Consider the following 19,279-nt stretch of genomic DNA (forward strand, 5'->3'; position numbering starts at 1 on the left):
CAATGCAGGAGATGTAATGTGAATAAATTTCATATTATATATATAAATGAAAAAATTTACTCACCTAAATTATACAATTCAGTAATATTTAGCATATTCACAGAATTGTGCAGCCATCATCACAATCTATTTTAACATAATAAAAAGAAACCCTATGCTCATTTTAGAGTCCGTTGCCCATTTTTGCTCACTATATCCTTCTCACCCTGTACCTTGGCCTTAGGCAACCACTGATCTACTTTCTGTCCCTGTAACTTTGCCTATTCTGCACATTTTATATAAATGGAATCATACAATATACGGTCCTTTGCGTCTGATTCTTTCACTTTGCATAACACTTCAAAGTTCATTTTCATTGTTACAGGTATCAGTACTTCATTCCTTTTATTGACAAATAACATTTCATTGTATAAATATACCATTTTGTTTGTCTGTTCATCTCTGTTCATCAACTGATGAACATACAGGTTGTTTTCACTTTTTGGCTTTTATGAATAATTCTGCTATGAACATCTGTCTAGAAGTGTCTGTGCGGACATTCTGTAGGTTTTAATTTATTTTGGGTATATACCTAGGAGTGGAACTGCTGGGTCATATGGTAACACCATGTTTAACTTTTTGAGGAACTGCCAGACTGCTTGCCAAAGAGGTTGTACAAATTTACATTCCTATCAGCAGTGTATGAGGGTTCTAATTTCACCCTATCTTTGCCAACACCTGTTGCTGTCTTTTTGATGAGAAGCATCCTAGTGGGTATGAAGTGGTAACTTAATTGTGGTTTTGATTTGCATTTCCTTGATGGCTAGTGATATTGAGCACCTTTTCATGTGCTTATTGCCCATTTGTATATCTTCTTTGGAGAAATGTCTATTCAAATCCTTTTTAAATTTATTTATTTTGGCTGCACCGGATCTTTGTAGCTGAGTGCAGACTTTCTTTAGTTGTAGTGAGCAGGGGCTACTCTTCATTGCAATGTGCGGGCTTCTCATTGTGGTGGTTATGCTTGTTGGCAGAGTATAGGCTCTAGGCACTCAGGCTTCAGTAGTTGCAACACGTGGGCTCATTAGTCGTCGTTCATGGGCTCTAGAGCTCGGGCTCAGTAGTTGCGGCAGATGGGCCCACTTGCTCTGTGGCATGTGGGATCATCCTGGACCAGGGATCTAATCCGTGTCCCCTGCATTGGAGGGTGGACTCTCAACTCTCCAGTGGACTTTCACTGGACCAGCAGGGTAATCCCCTTTGCTCATTTTGATTGTCTTTCTGTTGTTTAGTTGTAAGAGTTCTTTATGTATTTTGAATACATGTCCCTTATCAGATAAGTGATTTGCAAATATTTTGTTCCATTCTGTGTGTTGTCTTTTCACTTTCTCGATGGTGTCCTTTGAAGGACAATTTTAGAATTTTGATGAAATTCAAAATTCATCTTATTCTTTTGTTGCTCATGTTTCTGACATTGTACAACCATTGTTTAACTCAAGCTATAATGATCTTTTAAAATTTTAAATTTGATAATTTTATTTCTTTATTTAAACATCTCTAAAAGCTACCTATAACATTTAGAATAGATCCTGTATAGTCACCTATACAACTCTGCAAGATCTGATCTGTAACATCCTCTGACCTCTGACCTCATCTACTTTTGACATCGCTCTACTCCCCACCACCACAGTGTGGCATGTTGGATCTTTGTTCCCTGACAAGGGGTTGAATCTTTGTCCCCTGCAGTGGAAGTGTGGAGTCTTAACCACTGGACCACCAGGGAAGTCCTGGTATCTCCCTGTTTCTCACTGCACCTGACAATGGCCGCTGAGTCTGCCTCTTCCAAGCCATTCTAACCTCAGGGCATTTGTGTTTGTTGTTCTTATGCCTCAAAGCTTTTTCCTAGACATCTCCATATCTTATCCCCTTTTCATTCAGTCTTCTGCTCAAATACTGCCTTCAATAAATCCAGCCCTGACCACTCTTTCTAAAGGAGTAGCTGACCTCAGTCACTTCCTATCTCCTTATGACATACTACACAACTGTATATTAAAAAACAGATTAGATATAAATGTTTTATTCTTTCAACATATTCCAGTACTATAAGGGTGGTGACTGATAGAATAAATAAATGTTACACATGAAAAAAAGAAAATCAGAGACTTCCCTGGTGGTCCAGGGGTTAAGGCTGCCTTTTCAATACAGGGAGCGTGGGTTCAATCTCTGGTTGGGAAACTAAGATCCCACATGCCATGCAATGTGGCCAAGAAATTAACAAAAAACAAGTGAACCAAATAAATTTTTTAAAGAGAAAATCATATAAACACATTCTGAAACCCCAAGAAGTTCTAGAATACAGAAATGTCTTCCTCTTTCACTATTACACAGGAAACCTTGCTCTATTCTTCATAGCACACACCTCTATCTGACCTTATATGACTATATAGTTCATTCTGTGTCTCCAGTACTTGCCTGTGATTGGTGCTCAATACATGTTAATGTTACACTTAGAATCAAGACAATAATAGGTATTGAGTGTGCCCTTTGAAGGCCAAAGCTATAGGCCGGAAGGAAGTAGGATGGGCAGGTAGATGGCAAGGAGGAATGAGAGAGATAAAGGGTAGGGATGTGAGGGAATGAGGAAGGGTAGAGAGCAGAGTAGGACTGTGAGCTCAACCACCTATCCTCCAGAGGCTTGCTATCTCATTCTACTAGTTGGTTCCTGTATGGTTTTCCAACAAAACTTACTATATTATAGATAATCCTGAGTAGGATATGCCACGTGTTAAGAGCATGGGAACTTTAGTTAGTGGGAGGCAAAGTCCCATTTTTATTGTTAGGGGCTAAATCTGAAGAACTCTACAATGAGCAGCACTAATAGGTTAGAACAATTTAGAATAGTGTTGTCCAATATGTGGCTATTGACTACTTGAAATGTGATAGCCTGAATCTGAGATGTGCTGTAAGTGTAAAACACACATCAGATTTTGAAGACTTGGTACATGAAAAGAATGTAAAATATATTAATTTTAAAATACTGATTACGTGGAATTCCCTGGTGATCCAATGACTAAAGAATCTGCCTGCCAGTGAAGGGAATACAGGTTCGACCTCTGGTGTGGGATGATTCCACATGAGCAGGGTAACTAAGCCCATGCCCCACAACTACTGAAGCCTGAGTGTCCTAAAGCCTGTGCTCATAGAGCCCATGCTCCGCAACAAGAGAAGGCACCACAATGAGGAGACCATGCACCACAGATAAAGAGTAGCCCCTATTCACTGCAACCAGAGAAAGCCTGTGTGCAGCAATGAAGACACAGAACAGCCAAAAATAAATGAATTAAAAATAAATACTTTATAAAAAAGAAAATATCGATTACATATTGAAATGATAACACTTAAGTACTGAGTTAAATAAAATATACTGTTAATTTCACTTGCTTTTTTTTATGTGTCTACTAGAAAAATATGGCTCACAAAAGTGGTTAACATTATATTTTTATTGGGTCATCCTATGTGTTCCTTAAAACCCAGAGGAATAATGTCTGGTACCTAGAAAATTTTCAGTAAATACTGGCTAAATGCATTAAAGCCAGCTGCCTGAGGAGGGTCTTTAGACTAAGAACTGGCAAACTCCGTTTTCTCCAAGCAAACTGTTTATACATTTGGGCAAGAACCTGAGTACATGGACAGGGCTTAACAGTAAGGAAAGTGATGGAAATGTGTGAGGCTATTGATTTGCTTGAGATTGCTGTGTTTTTCTCCAGCTGTATTTACACTCTGCTTCAGTGAATAAATACCACTTAAGCTGGGTTGGCCTAAATGTTTATTTCTTTGAGAGCAACATTTCTGAAACATAAGCACTTGTTTTATGGTCTGTTTTGGGAGGCAGATCCATATGATTCTTCAAATACTGCTACTGCTCACACAACTTGCAACTTTGGAATTGGACCAATTCATTGGCTGCTGAGTTGTTACCTCCCATTTAGAAATTGCTTCCCAAATATATTTTGTCTCAATTTGGGAAATAAGGACATCAAAGGAATTAAAGGGCTTGATAAATTGTGTAATAGCCTTGTGCTCTTTAAAATAGTTCTTCAAAAAGTTGCATAGATCTCTTTGATTTTCTGCAATGAACAACTGACTCACTCCTTTCCCCCATTAAATGGTGCTTGGGAATTCCCTGACAGTTCAGTATAAGGACTCTGCATTTCCACTGCTAAGGGTCTGGGTTTGATCCCTGGTTGGGGAAGAAGTCATACGGTGGAACCAAAAAAAAGTCAGCAGCTATCTTGACATTCCAGGTCCTGAAGTGAATTTGAAGCAATTATAAGCAATTCTAGTGTTCAGTTCCTGGGATAATTGAAAAAATTTTTATTTCAGGTGGGTAACTTGGTGACTGCAGCCATGAAATTAAAAGATGCTTACTCCTTGGAAGAAAAGTTATGACCAACCTAGATAGTATATTCAAAAGCAGAGACATTACTTTGCCAACAAAGGTCCGTCTAGTCAAGGCTATGGTTTTTCCTGTGGTCATGTATGGATGTGAGAGTTGGACTGTGAAGAAAGCTGAGTGCCGAAGAATTGATGCTTTTGAACTGTGGTGTTGGAGAAGACTCTTGAGAGTCCCTTGGACTGCAAGGAGATCCAACCAGTCCATTCTGAAGGAGATCAACCCTGGGATTTCTTTGGAAGGAATGATGCTAAAGCTGAAGCTCCAGTACTTTGGCCACCTCCTGTGAAGAGATGACTCATTGGAAAAGACTGATGCTGGGAGGGATTGGGGGCAGGAGGAGAAGGGGACAACAGAGGATGAGATGGCTGGATGGCATCACGGACTCGATGGACGTGAGTCTGAGTGAACTCCGGGAGATGGTGATAGACAGGGAGGCCTGGCGTGCTGCGATTCATGGGGTCGCAAAGAGTCGGACACGACTGAGCGACTGAACTGAACTGAACTTAAAAAAAAATAAAAAGAATATACAACAATTTGCACTGGAGTATATGGATTTTGATTTCCAAATATATAATACCTTTTAAATATTAAATACTGATTTAGTAAATAGTGTCCATAACAACATGCATTGTGAAATGTTCTCGATCCTATATGATCCAGATATACAGGGACTACATAGTTCTCCTCTTTGAGGTGTTGGGGAGGCATAGTTGGTAGCACACTGAGCTGCACTGTGGCTTGTTGAGTCAGTGCTTCTGAAGACAGAGTAAACACCACCTTGTCCAGACAGTGAAATTAATATGGAGCAAGACCAACGGTCCTTCCCGGTTATAATATTTAGCTCTTCCAAGTTAAAAAAGTCATTGTTTAAAAACAAAAAATAAACTACTTAAGATAAACCATAGAAATGATTTCTGTAGTTGGAAGAAAAATTAGGAAAGAAGGTAATGTTCTCTGGTGATATTATGATGGTTTCAAAGTAAAGGTATTTAAAGCTCTTATACCAAGAAAAGAATAGTCTTGGAAAACAGAGAAGTGAAGACAAAGGAAAGATTCTGCAGTTTGCAGGACTTTTTGCTTTGCTGTAAGTGAACACTGTGTACCTAACAGGCACAATGAACATTACATAAGTAATGTTATCTGACACATCTTTCAGATTTTAAATCTCAAACACAATGCATGTAGTAAATCCTATAATTTCTAGTGTATTCACCTTTCAAAATTCAACAACAAAACTAAGCTTAAATTAGGATTTCCAAGAGTTAAGAACACCCTCTCAGGGGATGGAAAGGTCTATCCAGGGGTCTGTGGTGACCGCTGGTATAGACAAGGCAGAGTTAGGATGAAATCCTTTATCCAGAACATGCATTTCCAGTGTACTGTTTAATATTTTAACTCTCTCATCACACTTTCTCATTAGAGGATCATCTCAGCAACCAATATATAAAAGGACACAAAGTTTCAGCAATGTAAAGCCTATATTATTGAGCACCACTCCTGGAAGATATGCATATCTTACCTGCAGCAAAGGCATCAGCTGCAAACCCAGTGCTTGCTCATAGAGCAAGTTCAGCTCTGCACAGCTGGAGAAGGAGAGTTTGGAGGTGTAGAGGTAATAGTGCACATGTCTGAATGTGGAACCATCTCTGTCAATGAACAACCTCTGGTTTTCTGAAGAGGTCAGTGCTGAAGCCTCTTTCCATAGCAGGGAGTCTGGGAACTGAGCGAGTTTGCTTCTGGGAACCGAGAAATGCCAGCCCCCAACATTGAAATGAAACAAATCCTCTGCTGACTCATGAGGCGTACCAGGCTCCTCCTAAAGGGAAAATGAAAAGAGATCTATGCAATAAAAGGAAATAAAAAGCACCAATATTGGAAAGGAAGAAGTAAAATTATCTCTATTTGTAGATGATGTCATCTTGCAATAGAAAATCCTGAGGAATTCACTAGGAAATTACTAGAAATAAGTTCAAGAAGATTGAAGGGTATAGATCAATATAAAAAATCAACTGTATTTTTATATGCTAGCAATGAACAATACAAAAATGAAATTAAGAGAACAATTCCATTCACAATAGTATCAAAATGAACAAAGTAGGAATAAATTTAACAAAAGAAGTATAATACTTGTACTCTGAAAACTCAAAACATTGTTGAAAGATAATTTAAAATACCTAAATAAATGGAAAATCTTTCCATATTTGTGGATCAGAAGACAATATTGTTATGGTAGCAATACTCTTCAAATTGATCCCTATGAAACACAATCCCTATGAAAATTCCAACTGATTTTTCTTTTGCAAAAATTGACAAGCTGATGTTAAAATTCCTACCCTATTATTGGCCAACAGAGGATGAATGATTTTCTCCTTGCCTGGGACAGCTCAACCAATGAGACACAACTCAGCCAATGAAAAGTCACTAAACTTCAAACTCCCAGTTTCCTGTTGTATTTTTTTTTTATAACAGCCCTTCCCAACTTCCCCTTCTCTTCTACAAAAGTTTCCTCTCTTCCACTTTACCAGACTTGCATGTGGTTCACCATAATTGCATGTCCCAAGTTGCAGTTCTTTACTGTTCCCAAATCTGTTTTACTAGTCAAAAACAAAACCTAATTGTTTCAGGTTAACAAATTCTAGGTAAAACTTAGGCACATTGAAGTGACTGAGGTGCAGTGTACCAATATTTCTAATTTATTTTTAAATTTATCAAAAGATAAGATGAATCAATGGAGGAATGGATAGAGGATATGTGATTAAACAACTACAGCGAAATGTTCATTGTAGAGTCTAGGTGGTGGCTATGTAGTTTCACTGTAAAATTCTTTCAAACTTTCTAAATGTTTCAAAATCTGCATTAGAATGCTGGGAGGTGGGGGAGATTGTTAAAATAAGGTGGTTGTTCAAGGGAGGAAAAGTCCACTTCTCCAACAAAAACCTGCCATCTCCAATTTTGACATCTGGGTAAAGAAAATAAATGCATGCAATGAAGAAGGGAGTGAGGTTCTTTTCTCTCATAAGAAGCCTGATTTAAATATTCAGATATAAAGAAAAACAATTACACATGTCATGTTTGAGGCTAGAAGAATTAAAGGGGACATGAAGAGAAGGATTACAAATTGTAAAATGGTGACAAGACTCTGAGAAGCAGAGGTGGAAAAACCAATCTAATAAACTAATCTAAGCTTTTAAATCCTGGCCTCCCTTAACATGGCTAAGGCTGAACACGCACGACAAGCTGAGAGTAAGGGCTCCACCTAGACCAGAAAGCATGAATATGCAAGCAAACACGATTTTGCTTTCTATTCTCCTTAAAGGTGATTAGCTGGCCCTACAGGGGCCTGTAGTTCTTGAAAGACAAAACGCTTGTCAGATTGACTGCAGGAAACAGGGTAGCCTCTAGTCATCACTGCTCTGTCCCAAAGAGTGTATCTCTCTTCCCCACACTGATTCCTCACCCCTAAAGATCAATCAGTTGATCCCGCTTCCAAATCAATTTCTAGAACTAGAACTACCTCATGGTCTACAGACAGGACCTCAACTTCGCAGACCCAGGGAGCTTTCCATCATGCTTTAGAGAGCTCCCCTCCAACCCAATCCTTCAGATCCCCCACCCGCCATTACGTTCACCCACCAGGCCACCGCTTTGCCTCAAAGTCAACATTCCCCAAGCACTGAGATTGAAGAACTTTACTCCGTCCGAGGCACAGCCTCACCTTTCAGACCTGGAGTCCCACCCTCCATCCTCAGAGTTACAACACTTCAACTGACAAAGCAGGCAGATTCTTCTGACTCCTCAAAACTAGCCCCCAGACTCTTCAAAGCTGGGGCTATATCCACCCTGTGTCCCAGAGTCAGGTCCCTAACCCCACAGCCCTAATCCTCGACCACAACGCAACCACTCCCTGTTTTAGTGTTTTTGGCGCCCCCGCCAGGGTGGGCTCCATACCATGGTCCAGGCTCCAGAAGCGGGTGGACAGGCACGTGACCAGGACGATAACGGACCTTGGGAGCGCGGCGGTGCGCGGGGCGGGGCGGGGCCTCGCTGCGCTGGGCGGGGCTTGGCGCGCGACAGGCTGTCTCGCGGGCCGCGACAGGTGAGCGACGCCGCGGGGCCGGCGAGCAGGGATGGCGGAGCAGTGGGAGCTGGACGAGGAGGGCATCCGCCGCCTGGGGGCGCTGACCCTGGAGCAGCCCGGTAGGGCTCTGCTGGGAGGGTCTGGGTCGGGAGCATGGGGTTCGAAGCTGAGGGGAGCAAACTGAGGGCGAGGCAGAGGAACCTGAGGTAGTCATGGGGGAACGGCGACAGAGGAGCGGTCTCTGAGGTAGAGAAGCGCTCCCTGAGGTAGAGGGCCCCTCTAAATTAGAGGAGCGGCCCCTGAGGCTGAGGAGGGATTACGCTGAGGTAGCCGTGAAGGAACTGCAGTTACCGGCGAGTCTGGGGCAGAGGGCAAGAAATTGAGGGAGGGGAGCAGAGTCTAAAAGGGAGGAGGAGAAACGAGGTTAGCTGACTCTGAGGCCAGGAACAGAGAACTGGACTAAGTGGGAGGAAACTGAGCCCCAAGAGGGGCTACTAGTGGGAGAAGGGAAGAGCTGTGAGAATGGCCATTCGAAGTTGGGGTGCTTTTGGAGGAGACACGAAAGGTTGATTTTGGCAGTTCCGGAAACTTCCACCCTAACTTGCTTGATTAGGATGAAATAGGAAAGGATGTTTCTTGATGAGCCAGCCCTCTCTTCGTCCAGTCTTCTCCTCTAGAACTTGGCCATTTCCTTGATCCATCTGTATGTGTCGCCTCATGAGACTCAGAAAGGGGCCTGAGGTAAAAGGAATAGTAGCTGATAGATCGAAGCGTTTAGATCGCTCCGTCCCAGAGCTGAACCTGGCAGAGTGACTGCTGACCCCACCTTTGACCCAGGGTCTGATTCACGCAGCTTGCTTTTCCAAGTTTTTATGGAGTAGAAATGTTGGAAAAGTTATCAGCGTTCCTGATTCAATTTTGTCCCCACTCCCCTTTATTTAACGGTTGAGGAAAATTAGGTTAAGACTCATGCCCCAAGTCGCACAGCCCTAAGTAATGCAGCGATGGTTTATTAATCCAGATTCCAGAGCCTGTCCTCTAACCACAACAAAAAGTTGCCTTTCTTGCTTTCTCTAGTACTTTTTATTGGGGAAATATGCAATAATTTGGTTTTATTTTATTTAAATTTATTTAAAATTTATCGAAATTAGTATATGCTGGTAACAAACACTACATGATGGTTTGGTGTGCATATCAATAGATTGATGTAGATATTTCAGGTTTTTCGTTTCCAAACCACTTTGTGCTCCCCTAATTTGAAAAGCTTCATTGGCTTGACATACTGGTGTACCTTTCTTTCTTTCTTCCTCTCCTTTGTTTTAAAAAATTTATTCTATTTGATTAGGGGGACACATATGCCTTCCATTATCCAGCTAGAATAATATGTGGCAGGATTTGGGGGGGTGGGGCTTCTTTGTTTTTATTAAATGTGAATAACAAAATTAATTTTCCTCATTCTGACCATTGAAACAATACAAAAGTCTCTAAAGTAAAAAAATATTTTTCCCTCTCCCTCCTTCCAGGGAAGTCCCATAAATAGGGTTTACAGCCATGGGGCTGGATAATGTAGATAGACAATAGAAGGCTTAAGACTCAGCCCTAGGACATTTCAATGTTTAAAGCTTAAATAGGGGAGAAGGAAAGTGATGTTTTGGAATTTAATAAAGGGTAAACGGCAACCCACTCCAGTACTCTTGCCTGGAGAATCCATGGTCGGAGGAGCCTGGTAGGCTACAGTCCATAGGGTCCCAAAGAGTCAGACACGACTGAATGACTTCACTTTCACTTTCACTGTATCAAGTAGTTCCCTGGTGGCTCAGTCAGTAAAGGACCCACCTGCAGTGCCGGAGACTGCCTGCAGCACAGGAGACTGGGGTTTGATACCTAGGTCTGGAAGATCCCCTGGAGAAGAAAATGGCAACCTGCTCCAATATTCTTGCCTGGAAAATCCCATGGACAGAGGAGCCTAGCAGACTACAGTCCATGGCGTTGCAAGACTTAGCAACTAAACCACCAGAGGAGTCTGTGGGCTGCAGTCTATGGGATCACAACAGTTGGACAGGACTTAGTGACTAAACCACAACCACTGTATCAAGGAGGGAGTGGTCAGAAGTGTCTAATGCTATTGACAGGCTGAGCAACCTAATGCAGAGAAGTGTCTGTTAGATTTGGCAACATGGAACTCATTGGTAACTAACTAGGGAAGAGAAGGGAGGAAGCAAGCCAGGCCAGGTTGGGATGAAAAGGGTATAATATGTGAAGGAAAAGAAATAGAGAAGATAAAAACTTTTGCCAAGAAATTTGGCTATAAAGGATAATGCATAAGTGGAATATTAGCTAGAGGATATGAAGGGGAATTAAGAACAAGTTTTTAAAGACATGATACACTAGAGCATATTTGCAGGCTGATGATAATTACTAGGAAGGAAGATAAAATATGCAATTATATACTTTTTGGTTCCTAAAAATAATTCCATTAATTAACTTATTATATGGGTACTATAATAACTGTACTATGAAAAGTAAGTCTTGAGCCCCAACCCCCCCCTCCTTGGCCCTGCCCCAGTTTTCCTTCCTAACAGTGATCACTGTTATTAATATTTTGGATAGCTCTCTCTACATATTCTCTACATATATGAGCATTTGTACTTACTTTATAATTTTTTATTATGGCAATTCACAAATATATCCAAGAGTAAGATGACAGAATAGTGAATTGCAATCAACCTAATATCAATAGTTATCATCAGTTCATGGTCAATCTTCTCTCATCTATACCCTGCCTATCATCTATCTACCTTCAGTCCCCTGAACTATTTTTTAAAGATTTATTTATTTATTTACTTTTGACTGTGTTGAGTCTTTGATGCTGCTTGTGGGCTTTCTGTAGTTGCAGAAAGTGTAGGTTACTCTTTAGTTGTGATGCAAGGGCTCCTGATTATGGTGGCTTCTCTTGTTGCAGAGCATAGTCTCTAGGAGCACAGGCTTCAGTAGTTGTGGCACATGGGTTTAGTTGCCACAAGGCATGTGGACTCTTCCAGGACCAGGGATGGAATCCGTGTCCCCTGCATTGGCAGGTGGATTCTCAACCACTAGACCACCAGGAAAGCTCTGTGCACTGTCTAGTTTGAAACAAGTCCTAGTCATATGACTTAACCCATGAATATTTTAGTATTTATCTTCAAAAGATTAAAACTCTTTTAAAAATCACATATAAAACCTAAAAATATTTAACAGTAATTTCTTTTAAAAAATAATTTCTTTTATTTTTGACTCTGCTGGATCTTCATTGCTGTGCGCTGGGTTTTTCTAGTTGCAGTGAGCAGGGTCTATTCTCTAGTTGCAGTGCCTGGGCTTCTCATTATGGTGGCTTATTTTGTTGTGGAGCTTGGGCTCTAGGTGTATGAGCTTCACTAGTTGTAGCATTGTTTTCTTAATATTATAAACTTACGAATTTAAATATTTTGATGTGTTCCAGTCCCTTGCAGTTGTTATAATTGATGCTGAATTTGTCCTGAATTTAGTAGTGGGAGATCTTTCATGTAGATTCCTGAGGCCTTTTTAATTTGTTTTATTTATTTGAAACTCTTTCATCATTATTATAAATAAACTTTATTATTAATTCAGTTTGTAAGTGAACTATATAAATGGTTTTCTATAAAGGAATTACTTGTTGTTTTCATCAATAAAACATGTTTTTGCCCATTGGAGTTATTATATCCCATGGAGTAAAATTGGAAGATCATTCTGTTGTTCTTGAGATCTATAACGTGCGTTTGATTTGTTCTACAGCCTATTTGTCTTCACTCTATAACTGTTGAAACTGAGTGCATAATCTCTTAAGACCTGTGTGTGTTAGTCACTAAGTCATGTTTGACTCTTTGAGACCCCATGGACTGTAGCCCACCAGGCTCCTCTGTCCTTGGAATTCTCCAGGCAAGAATACTAGAGTGGGTAACCATTCCCTTCTCCAGGGAATCTTCCTGACCCAGGGTTAGAACCCAGGTCTCCTGAATTGCAGGTGGATTCTTTACCATCTGAGCCACCAGGAAAGCCCAAGACCTGTACTTCGTATGAATCATCAAAGAACATCTATCCAAGTGGCAGTTTATCACTTGATTGATAATTCTAGTTCCCTTTAGAAATGTTAAAATGTCTGCTTTTTGAAATAAAATACAGTGAAAGGCATGTGAAATGCAGCAGGGCAGTGAATGAAATCATAACTGACCTTAGCTTTTGCCCCATGGTAACAAGATTCTCATTGTATTAGGTCATTGGATACTGGTCATTGCATACTACAGAGCTACCAATATGGTGCCCTCAAAGTTGGTATTTTTTTCTTTGAGATATAATTCACATCCTGTAAAATTTAAAGTATGCATTTCAGTATCACTTAATGCATTGTATAACCATCACCACTGTCTAGTTCCAGAGCCTAAAAGGAAACCTCATATTCTTTAATCAGTCAGTCCTTATTTCCAGCTTCTGGCAATAAGTGTCCCAGGCAACCACAAATCTGCTTTCTGTCTCCATGGATTTGTTTGTTCTATATATTTCATATAAATGGAATCATACAATATGTGGCCTTTGTGTCTAGCTTCTTTCACTGAGCATGTTATTATTAAGGTTCGTCCATATTTTAGCACAAAGTGTACTCGATTCCTTTAAAAAACTATTTATTATTAATAGACTTTAATTTTTAAAGCAGTTTTAGGTTTACAGAAAAATTGAGCAGAAAGTACAGAGTTCCCATATACTCTTCCTTCGTCACACCTTCTCTATATCCCCTTCCAGTTTTCCTGTAATTAATATCTTGCATTCACACAGTACATTTGTTATGGTTATTGAACCAATAATAATATATTATTATTAACTAAGATCTATAATCTACATTAGGATTCACTCTTTGTGTTGTACAGTTCCGTGTGTTTTGACAAATATATAGTCATGTGTACACCATTACAGTATCAACAGAACAGTTTCACTGCCCTAAGAATCCTCAGTGTTCTACCTGTTCATCTCTCCCCCACCAGTGAACCTCTGGAAACCACTGACCTTTATCCTGTTGCCTTTTTCAGAATGTCATATAGTTGTAATCATACAGTATATATTCCCTGGGAACCACTGATTCTTTAAAAATTAAAAAAAAAAACCTTTTCACTGATGTATAATTGACATATAATATTAACTTAGTTTCAGGTGTACAACATAATGGTTGATGTTTGTATACACTGCAAAATGATCACACCAATAAGTCTGTGTAACATCATTTTACATAGTAACAAAAATTTTCTTTTCTTAGAATGACAACTTTTTAAGATCTACTCTTAGCAACTTTCAAATATGCAATGCAGTATTAGCAACTAGTCATCATACTGTATATCACTGATATTTTTAGTGTTACCTTTTTCAGAATATTATGCAGAATGTTTTCAACCTGACTTCTTTCATTTAGTAATGTGTATTTAAGGGTGCTCCATGTCTTTCCATGGCTTGGTCCATAGGTGATTTTATTGCTGGGTAATATTCTACTATATGAATGTACCATAGTTTTATTTATTCATTTACTTATTGAAGAATATCTTGGTTGCTTCTGAGTTGTGGCAATTATGAATAAAGCTGCCATAAACATTTACATTCAGGTTTCTGTGGGGACATAAATTTTCAACTTACTTGAGTAAATACCAAGGAGCTATAATTGCTAGATCTTACAGTAAAAGCTGTGTTTCAGTTCAGTTGTCGCTCAGTCATATCTTCTGTGACACCATGGACTGCAGCACTACAGCATGCCGTCTTTACCTGTGTAAAAAACTGCCAAATTATCTTTTCAAGTGGCTATTCCTTTGCATTTCACTAGCAGTGAATGATTGGAGAAGGAAATGGCAACCCACTCCAGTATTCTTGCCTAGAGAATCCCAGGGATGGGGGAGCCTGGTGGGCTGCCATCTATGGGGTCGCACAGAGTCAGACACAACTGAAGTGACTTAGCAGCAGCAGCAGCAGCAGCAGCAGCAGTGAATGAGAGTTCCTATTGCCCTCATGCTCTAGTCTGAATATTTGTGTCTCCCCCAAAACTATTCATATATTGAAATTCTAATGCCTAATATGATGGTAGTAAGAGGTGTGGCCTCTGGGAGGTGATTAGATCTTGAAAGTGAAAGAAAGTGTTAGTCGATCAGTTGTGTCCAACCCTTTGCAACTCCATGGACTGTAACCCACCGGGCTCCTCTGTCCATGGAATTTTCCAGGCAAGAATAATGGAGTGGTTTGCCATTCCCTTCTCCAGGGGCTTGTCCTGATGCAGGAATTGAACCCAGGTCTCCCGCATTGTGGGCAGATTCTTTACCATCTGAGCCACCAGGGAAGCCCTCATAAAAGAGATTAATGACTTTATAATGGAGATCAAAGAGAATGTTCCCTTGCCTTCTTCCATGTGAGAACACATGGAGAAGTAGGCAGTCTGGAACCTGGAAGAAGGCTTTCACCAGAACCTGGTTATGCCAACACCCTGACCTTGTACTTCCAGTCTCCAGAACTGTGAGAAATAATCGTTTGTTGTTTATAAGCCACTCAGTCTAATTTACATTTTTTAACAATTCTCAAAATTTTTGGTATCAGGATTCCATTACACTCTTACTTAAATATTATTCAAAGAGCTTTGGTTAATGTGGATTATTATTGTTGAAACAGAAAATTTTAAAATATTTATTTGTAATTCATTAAAAGATAACCGTAACATACCCATTACATGTTAACATATATAATATCTTTTTAATGTCTTAATTGAAGACATCCATATTCTCATATCTTCTTCTGTGTTAAATATGTTGTTTGATTGAAATATATATATATATATATGAAGTCATGCCTTATATAGATATATAGTTGGAAAAGGGGGGAATATTTATTTAGGGTATGTCAGCTCTTCACTGCTGCGCACGGGCTTTCTCTACTTGCAGAGAATGAAGGCTGCTCTTCAGTTGCAGTTTGCGGGTTTCTCGTTGCAGTGACTTCTCTTGTGGAGCACAAGCTCTAGAGTGCACAGGCTTCAGTAGTTGCTGCACAGACTCAGTAGTCATGGTTGGTGGGCTCTAAAGCACAGGCTTAGTTGTTGTGGTACACAGCTTTAGTTGCCCCGTGCCGTGTGGGATCTTTCAGACTAGGGATCCAATTGCTGTCTCCTGCATTGCAAGATGGATTTTAACCACTGGGCCACCAGGGAAGCCCTCCCGGAAGGAAGAAGTATTTAGCCTTTTCAGTGAATTTTCTTCTTTGCTATGACATGAAAACTGAGCAAGTGGTAGTTTCTTAAAGATTAGTTGTATCTGAAATCTAAAACCATATCATTGAACTTTTTGTATTCTGTTATATTAAAATCCATTGGTACATCAACATCATGCATCCATCATTTGAAAGGTATTAACTCACTGACTTATGTAGATCTTCCAAATATTGACAAATTTCATTATATAACATTAAGAAATCATATTTGTTAATATCATCACAAATTTCACTAGAGAGAGCTTTAGGTTTTGGAATCTGTCAGGTTTATGGTGGCAAATACAAGTTTATCAAAATTCTGATTTTGGCTTGGAAGCTTATATGTTAATAATTGACAACAGTTACTATTACTTGTTTTGACTGAAGTGATAGTCTCACTTTCTTTATTTTTCAGAAAATGTCTCACAGCCATTCAAGTATGTCAGAATTTTATAGTAACAATAGTTACCTCCCCACCAAAAAAATGGCTAGTTAAGCTGGCATCTCAAAACCCACAGAAGTGTTTTCCTGCTAAGCATCCACCATACTTCAGTATGCAGCAGAAATACTTCATGCATACCTCCCGTTTAGGAACACAATATAAGAAAGACATACTCAAGGGTCAAGATTTGCTAAAATTAACCATTTTTACTGCTTTTTCAAGGGCATTCTTCAGAAAAAGTGGCTCTTTTTTTATAACTGCATGCGTATAATGGTGAAGAATACAATATTATGACTAAGAGTAAAGTTTGATGCCACTGCCTCAAGTCATCCTAAGGCCTCAGTAGTTTTTGCTTTTATACCATACGTGCAAATTATCAGCACAATAAAAAGAGTTGTTAATGTTTTAATATTAATAATTTTTTTAATAGTTTTGATTTTGTGGACCCCTGTAAATGTTTCAGGGACCTCCAGGGGTCTAGGGACGATGTTTTGAGAACTGCTACACTGTTTTGACATCTTTTAGCTTTTGAAATTTGTTTTGAAATACCAAGTTAAAAGTTTCATTTGTTTTGTGGATGTATCTTTTTGGAGTGCTTTCATTCTTTAGCGATGCTATTCTGTTTTTTGTTCTTTTTTGTTTTAATAACCTCATATACAATTTGACTATAAACCTTTCCTGTGTCTCTTTGTTAAAGTGCGTTAAGTTTTCTATACTTCTAGCTGGGCCAGAATAACTTTTCTAGTTTCAGGGTTTGGAGCTCCCTCTTCTGTTGTTCACGAAGAACTTAAAATAGGGCTTTAAGCTTCCTGAGATCTGCAGTCTCTGCTTCCCTCCTGGACTTGTATCTAGACCTTCTCCTTCTTTTGAACCTATTGTCTGTATTCCATTCAATGTGGACTCTGTTCCAGTTATTTCTCTCAGGGATGAGTCTTATCTTGAAAAGGATCTTGTTTCATGTTTTTATAGTTTATAGGGCCTAGACTGCTCCAGTATCTTAAGAGCTTATTTTGGTGCAGTTCCTTGGCAGTCACCTGCAAATGGGATTCTGCAGAACCTCCTTCCAGTTTCTGTTCCTGTTCTCATTTTGGCCCACCACACTTGCCAGTGAGTTCCTATTGGCTTTTGAGATTCTCCTCTTTTCAGTGCTATCAGAAGTCTAGTTTGACATACATGTATGTATGTATATATATATACACACACATATATTCTTTAAAATACAGTCATACATATACAGACACAAAGTCACACTTTTTCCTCAGTGTCTTTGAGATCTTTCCATATAAACATCAACAAATCTACTTCATTCTTTTAAATGACTATAGAATAATAATTAGCATATATATAGCACCATGTGTCAGACACTGAGTTTTGTATTCTCTCTCTCTCTCTCTCTCTCTCTCTCTCTCTCTCACACACACACACACACACACACACGCATATGTATGTGTATATGTTTATGGGCTTTCCTGGTGGCTCAGCAGTATAGAACTCACCTGCCAATGAAGGAGATGCGGGTTCAATCCCTGGGTTGGGAAGATTCCCTGGAGAAGGAAATGGCAACCCATACCAGTATTCTTGCCTAAGAAATCCCATGGACAGAGGAGCCTGGTGCGCTACAGTCCATGGGGTCGCAAAGAGTTGAACATGACAAACAACAGCAACAACTATATATATGTAAATACACAATACATATAGTCATTAAATCCTTACAAAATCTTATGAGGTAAGTAATGCTATAATCTCCATTTTTCACATGAGAAAATGGATGCACAGAGAAGTTAAGTGACTTTTACAAGGTCACAGATCTAGTACATTGTTCAATGCACTGCTGCTTAGTCCATCTAGTTCTGCTCTTCTACTGATGAGCCCTTTGACAGTTTTCTTTTTCTCCTTTTCCTTTCTCCTTCTCTCCCTTTCTTCTTCCCTCCCTCCTTCCCTCTCTTTCTTTCTTTCACTATCCTGAAACTTTCCTGAAATTGACATCCTTCTGGTCTATATCATATGTCCTGGCAAAATGCTGTACTATCTATAGGGCTAAATCCTAGCAGTGGGATTGCTGAATTTGTTGTTTGTTTTGAGAAATTTGGGAGATTTTTACTACATCATTCAGGGTAATTAAAGAAACTCAAGGTTTCTATAAAACCAAGTCTTGATGTCACTGCATTAGAGCATATTGCTAATCTTAAAAGGAAGATCTGTTCTTCTTATGAGCCTTAAATGTAGGACCTTTCACAGATGAGATACGGGAGAAAGAAAGGCCTGTTTTCAACGACTCTGCTCTTTTTCCAAGCAGAGATCATAATATATCTACTGATGATCTCTTTTCAGAACTGGTGGAGTCTCTTTCATTGCAGGGATCTTATGCTGGAAAAATCCATTCCATCGGTGATGCCTTTAGAAATTTTAAAAGTCTCCGATCCTTAGATTTATCAAGAAATTTGATCACTAGCTTGAAGGTAAGTTCTGTGTTTTATGACCAGACAGTTTTTTGTTTTTTTGATGGGAAAAAAATAAAAGAATATCAGCTTGGGGAATATCCTTTTAAATGTTTCCAAACTAAATTTTGTTATTCACCATAAAATTCTTTCAATGTTGCTTTACGTTTGACATTTTAAATTATAAGATAGTGCGAAAAATTTTCTTTTATACTGAAAGAAAACTGTCACTGCCTAGGGCAATAGTTATGATTCTTAATGTGTGTTAAAAATTATGAGGAACACTGTTAAAAGTACAGATTCTTGGAGATTGTCTGGCAGTCTAGTGATTAGGACTCATGTTTTCACTGCTGAAGGTACAGGTTTGATCCCTGGTTGGGGAACTAAGATCCCACAAGCCGTGTGGCATGGCAAAATAAACAATAAAATATAATAAATAAATAAAATATTAATAAAAATACAGAGTCTTAGTCCCTATTCTGAGAGAGAGAGTCTGAGTTAATATGCAGTGGGTCCAGGACATTCCCAAGGGATGCTGATGATGTTGATGCATGGAACATATATAGAGAAACACTGGCCTAGATTGCTATTGTGAGTTTTTTCCAGGATGGGGAGAAAATGATGGT

General features: G+C 39.4%; 2 protein-coding genes across 2 annotated transcripts in view; one reads left to right on the forward strand and one right to left on the reverse strand.

Annotated features, from left to right (window-relative positions):
- The window catches only part of KCTD19 (potassium channel tetramerization domain containing 19), a 26,475-nt gene extending 18,521 nt beyond the window's left edge, over nucleotides 1-7,954 (reverse strand). Inside the window, exons 1-2 of the mRNA XM_069552400.1 lie at nucleotides 7,950-7,954; nucleotides 5,955-6,063 (exon numbers count right to left, since the gene is read on the reverse strand). Of these exons, the coding sequence (XP_069408501.1) occupies nucleotides 5,955-6,063; nucleotides 7,950-7,954 (114 nt within the window). The remainder of the gene's footprint in view (nucleotides 1-5,954; nucleotides 6,064-7,949) is intronic.
- Nucleotides 7,955-8,543: 589 nt separating this feature from the next.
- LRRC36 (leucine rich repeat containing 36) overlaps nucleotides 8,544-19,279 on the forward strand; it is a 56,440-nt gene continuing 45,704 nt past the window's right edge. Inside the window, exons 1-2 of the mRNA XM_069549947.1 lie at nucleotides 8,544-8,632; nucleotides 18,547-18,674. Coding sequence (XP_069406048.1) covers nucleotides 8,563-8,632; nucleotides 18,547-18,674 — 198 coding nt within the window. The 5' untranslated portion in view covers nucleotides 8,544-8,562. The remainder of the gene's footprint in view (nucleotides 8,633-18,546; nucleotides 18,675-19,279) is intronic.

The sequence above is a fragment of the Ovis canadensis genome, chromosome 14 (assembly GCF_042477335.2).
Source record: "Ovis canadensis isolate MfBH-ARS-UI-01 breed Bighorn chromosome 14, ARS-UI_OviCan_v2, whole genome shotgun sequence".
NCBI classification, from domain to species: Eukaryota; Metazoa; Chordata; class Mammalia; order Artiodactyla; family Bovidae; genus Ovis; species Ovis canadensis.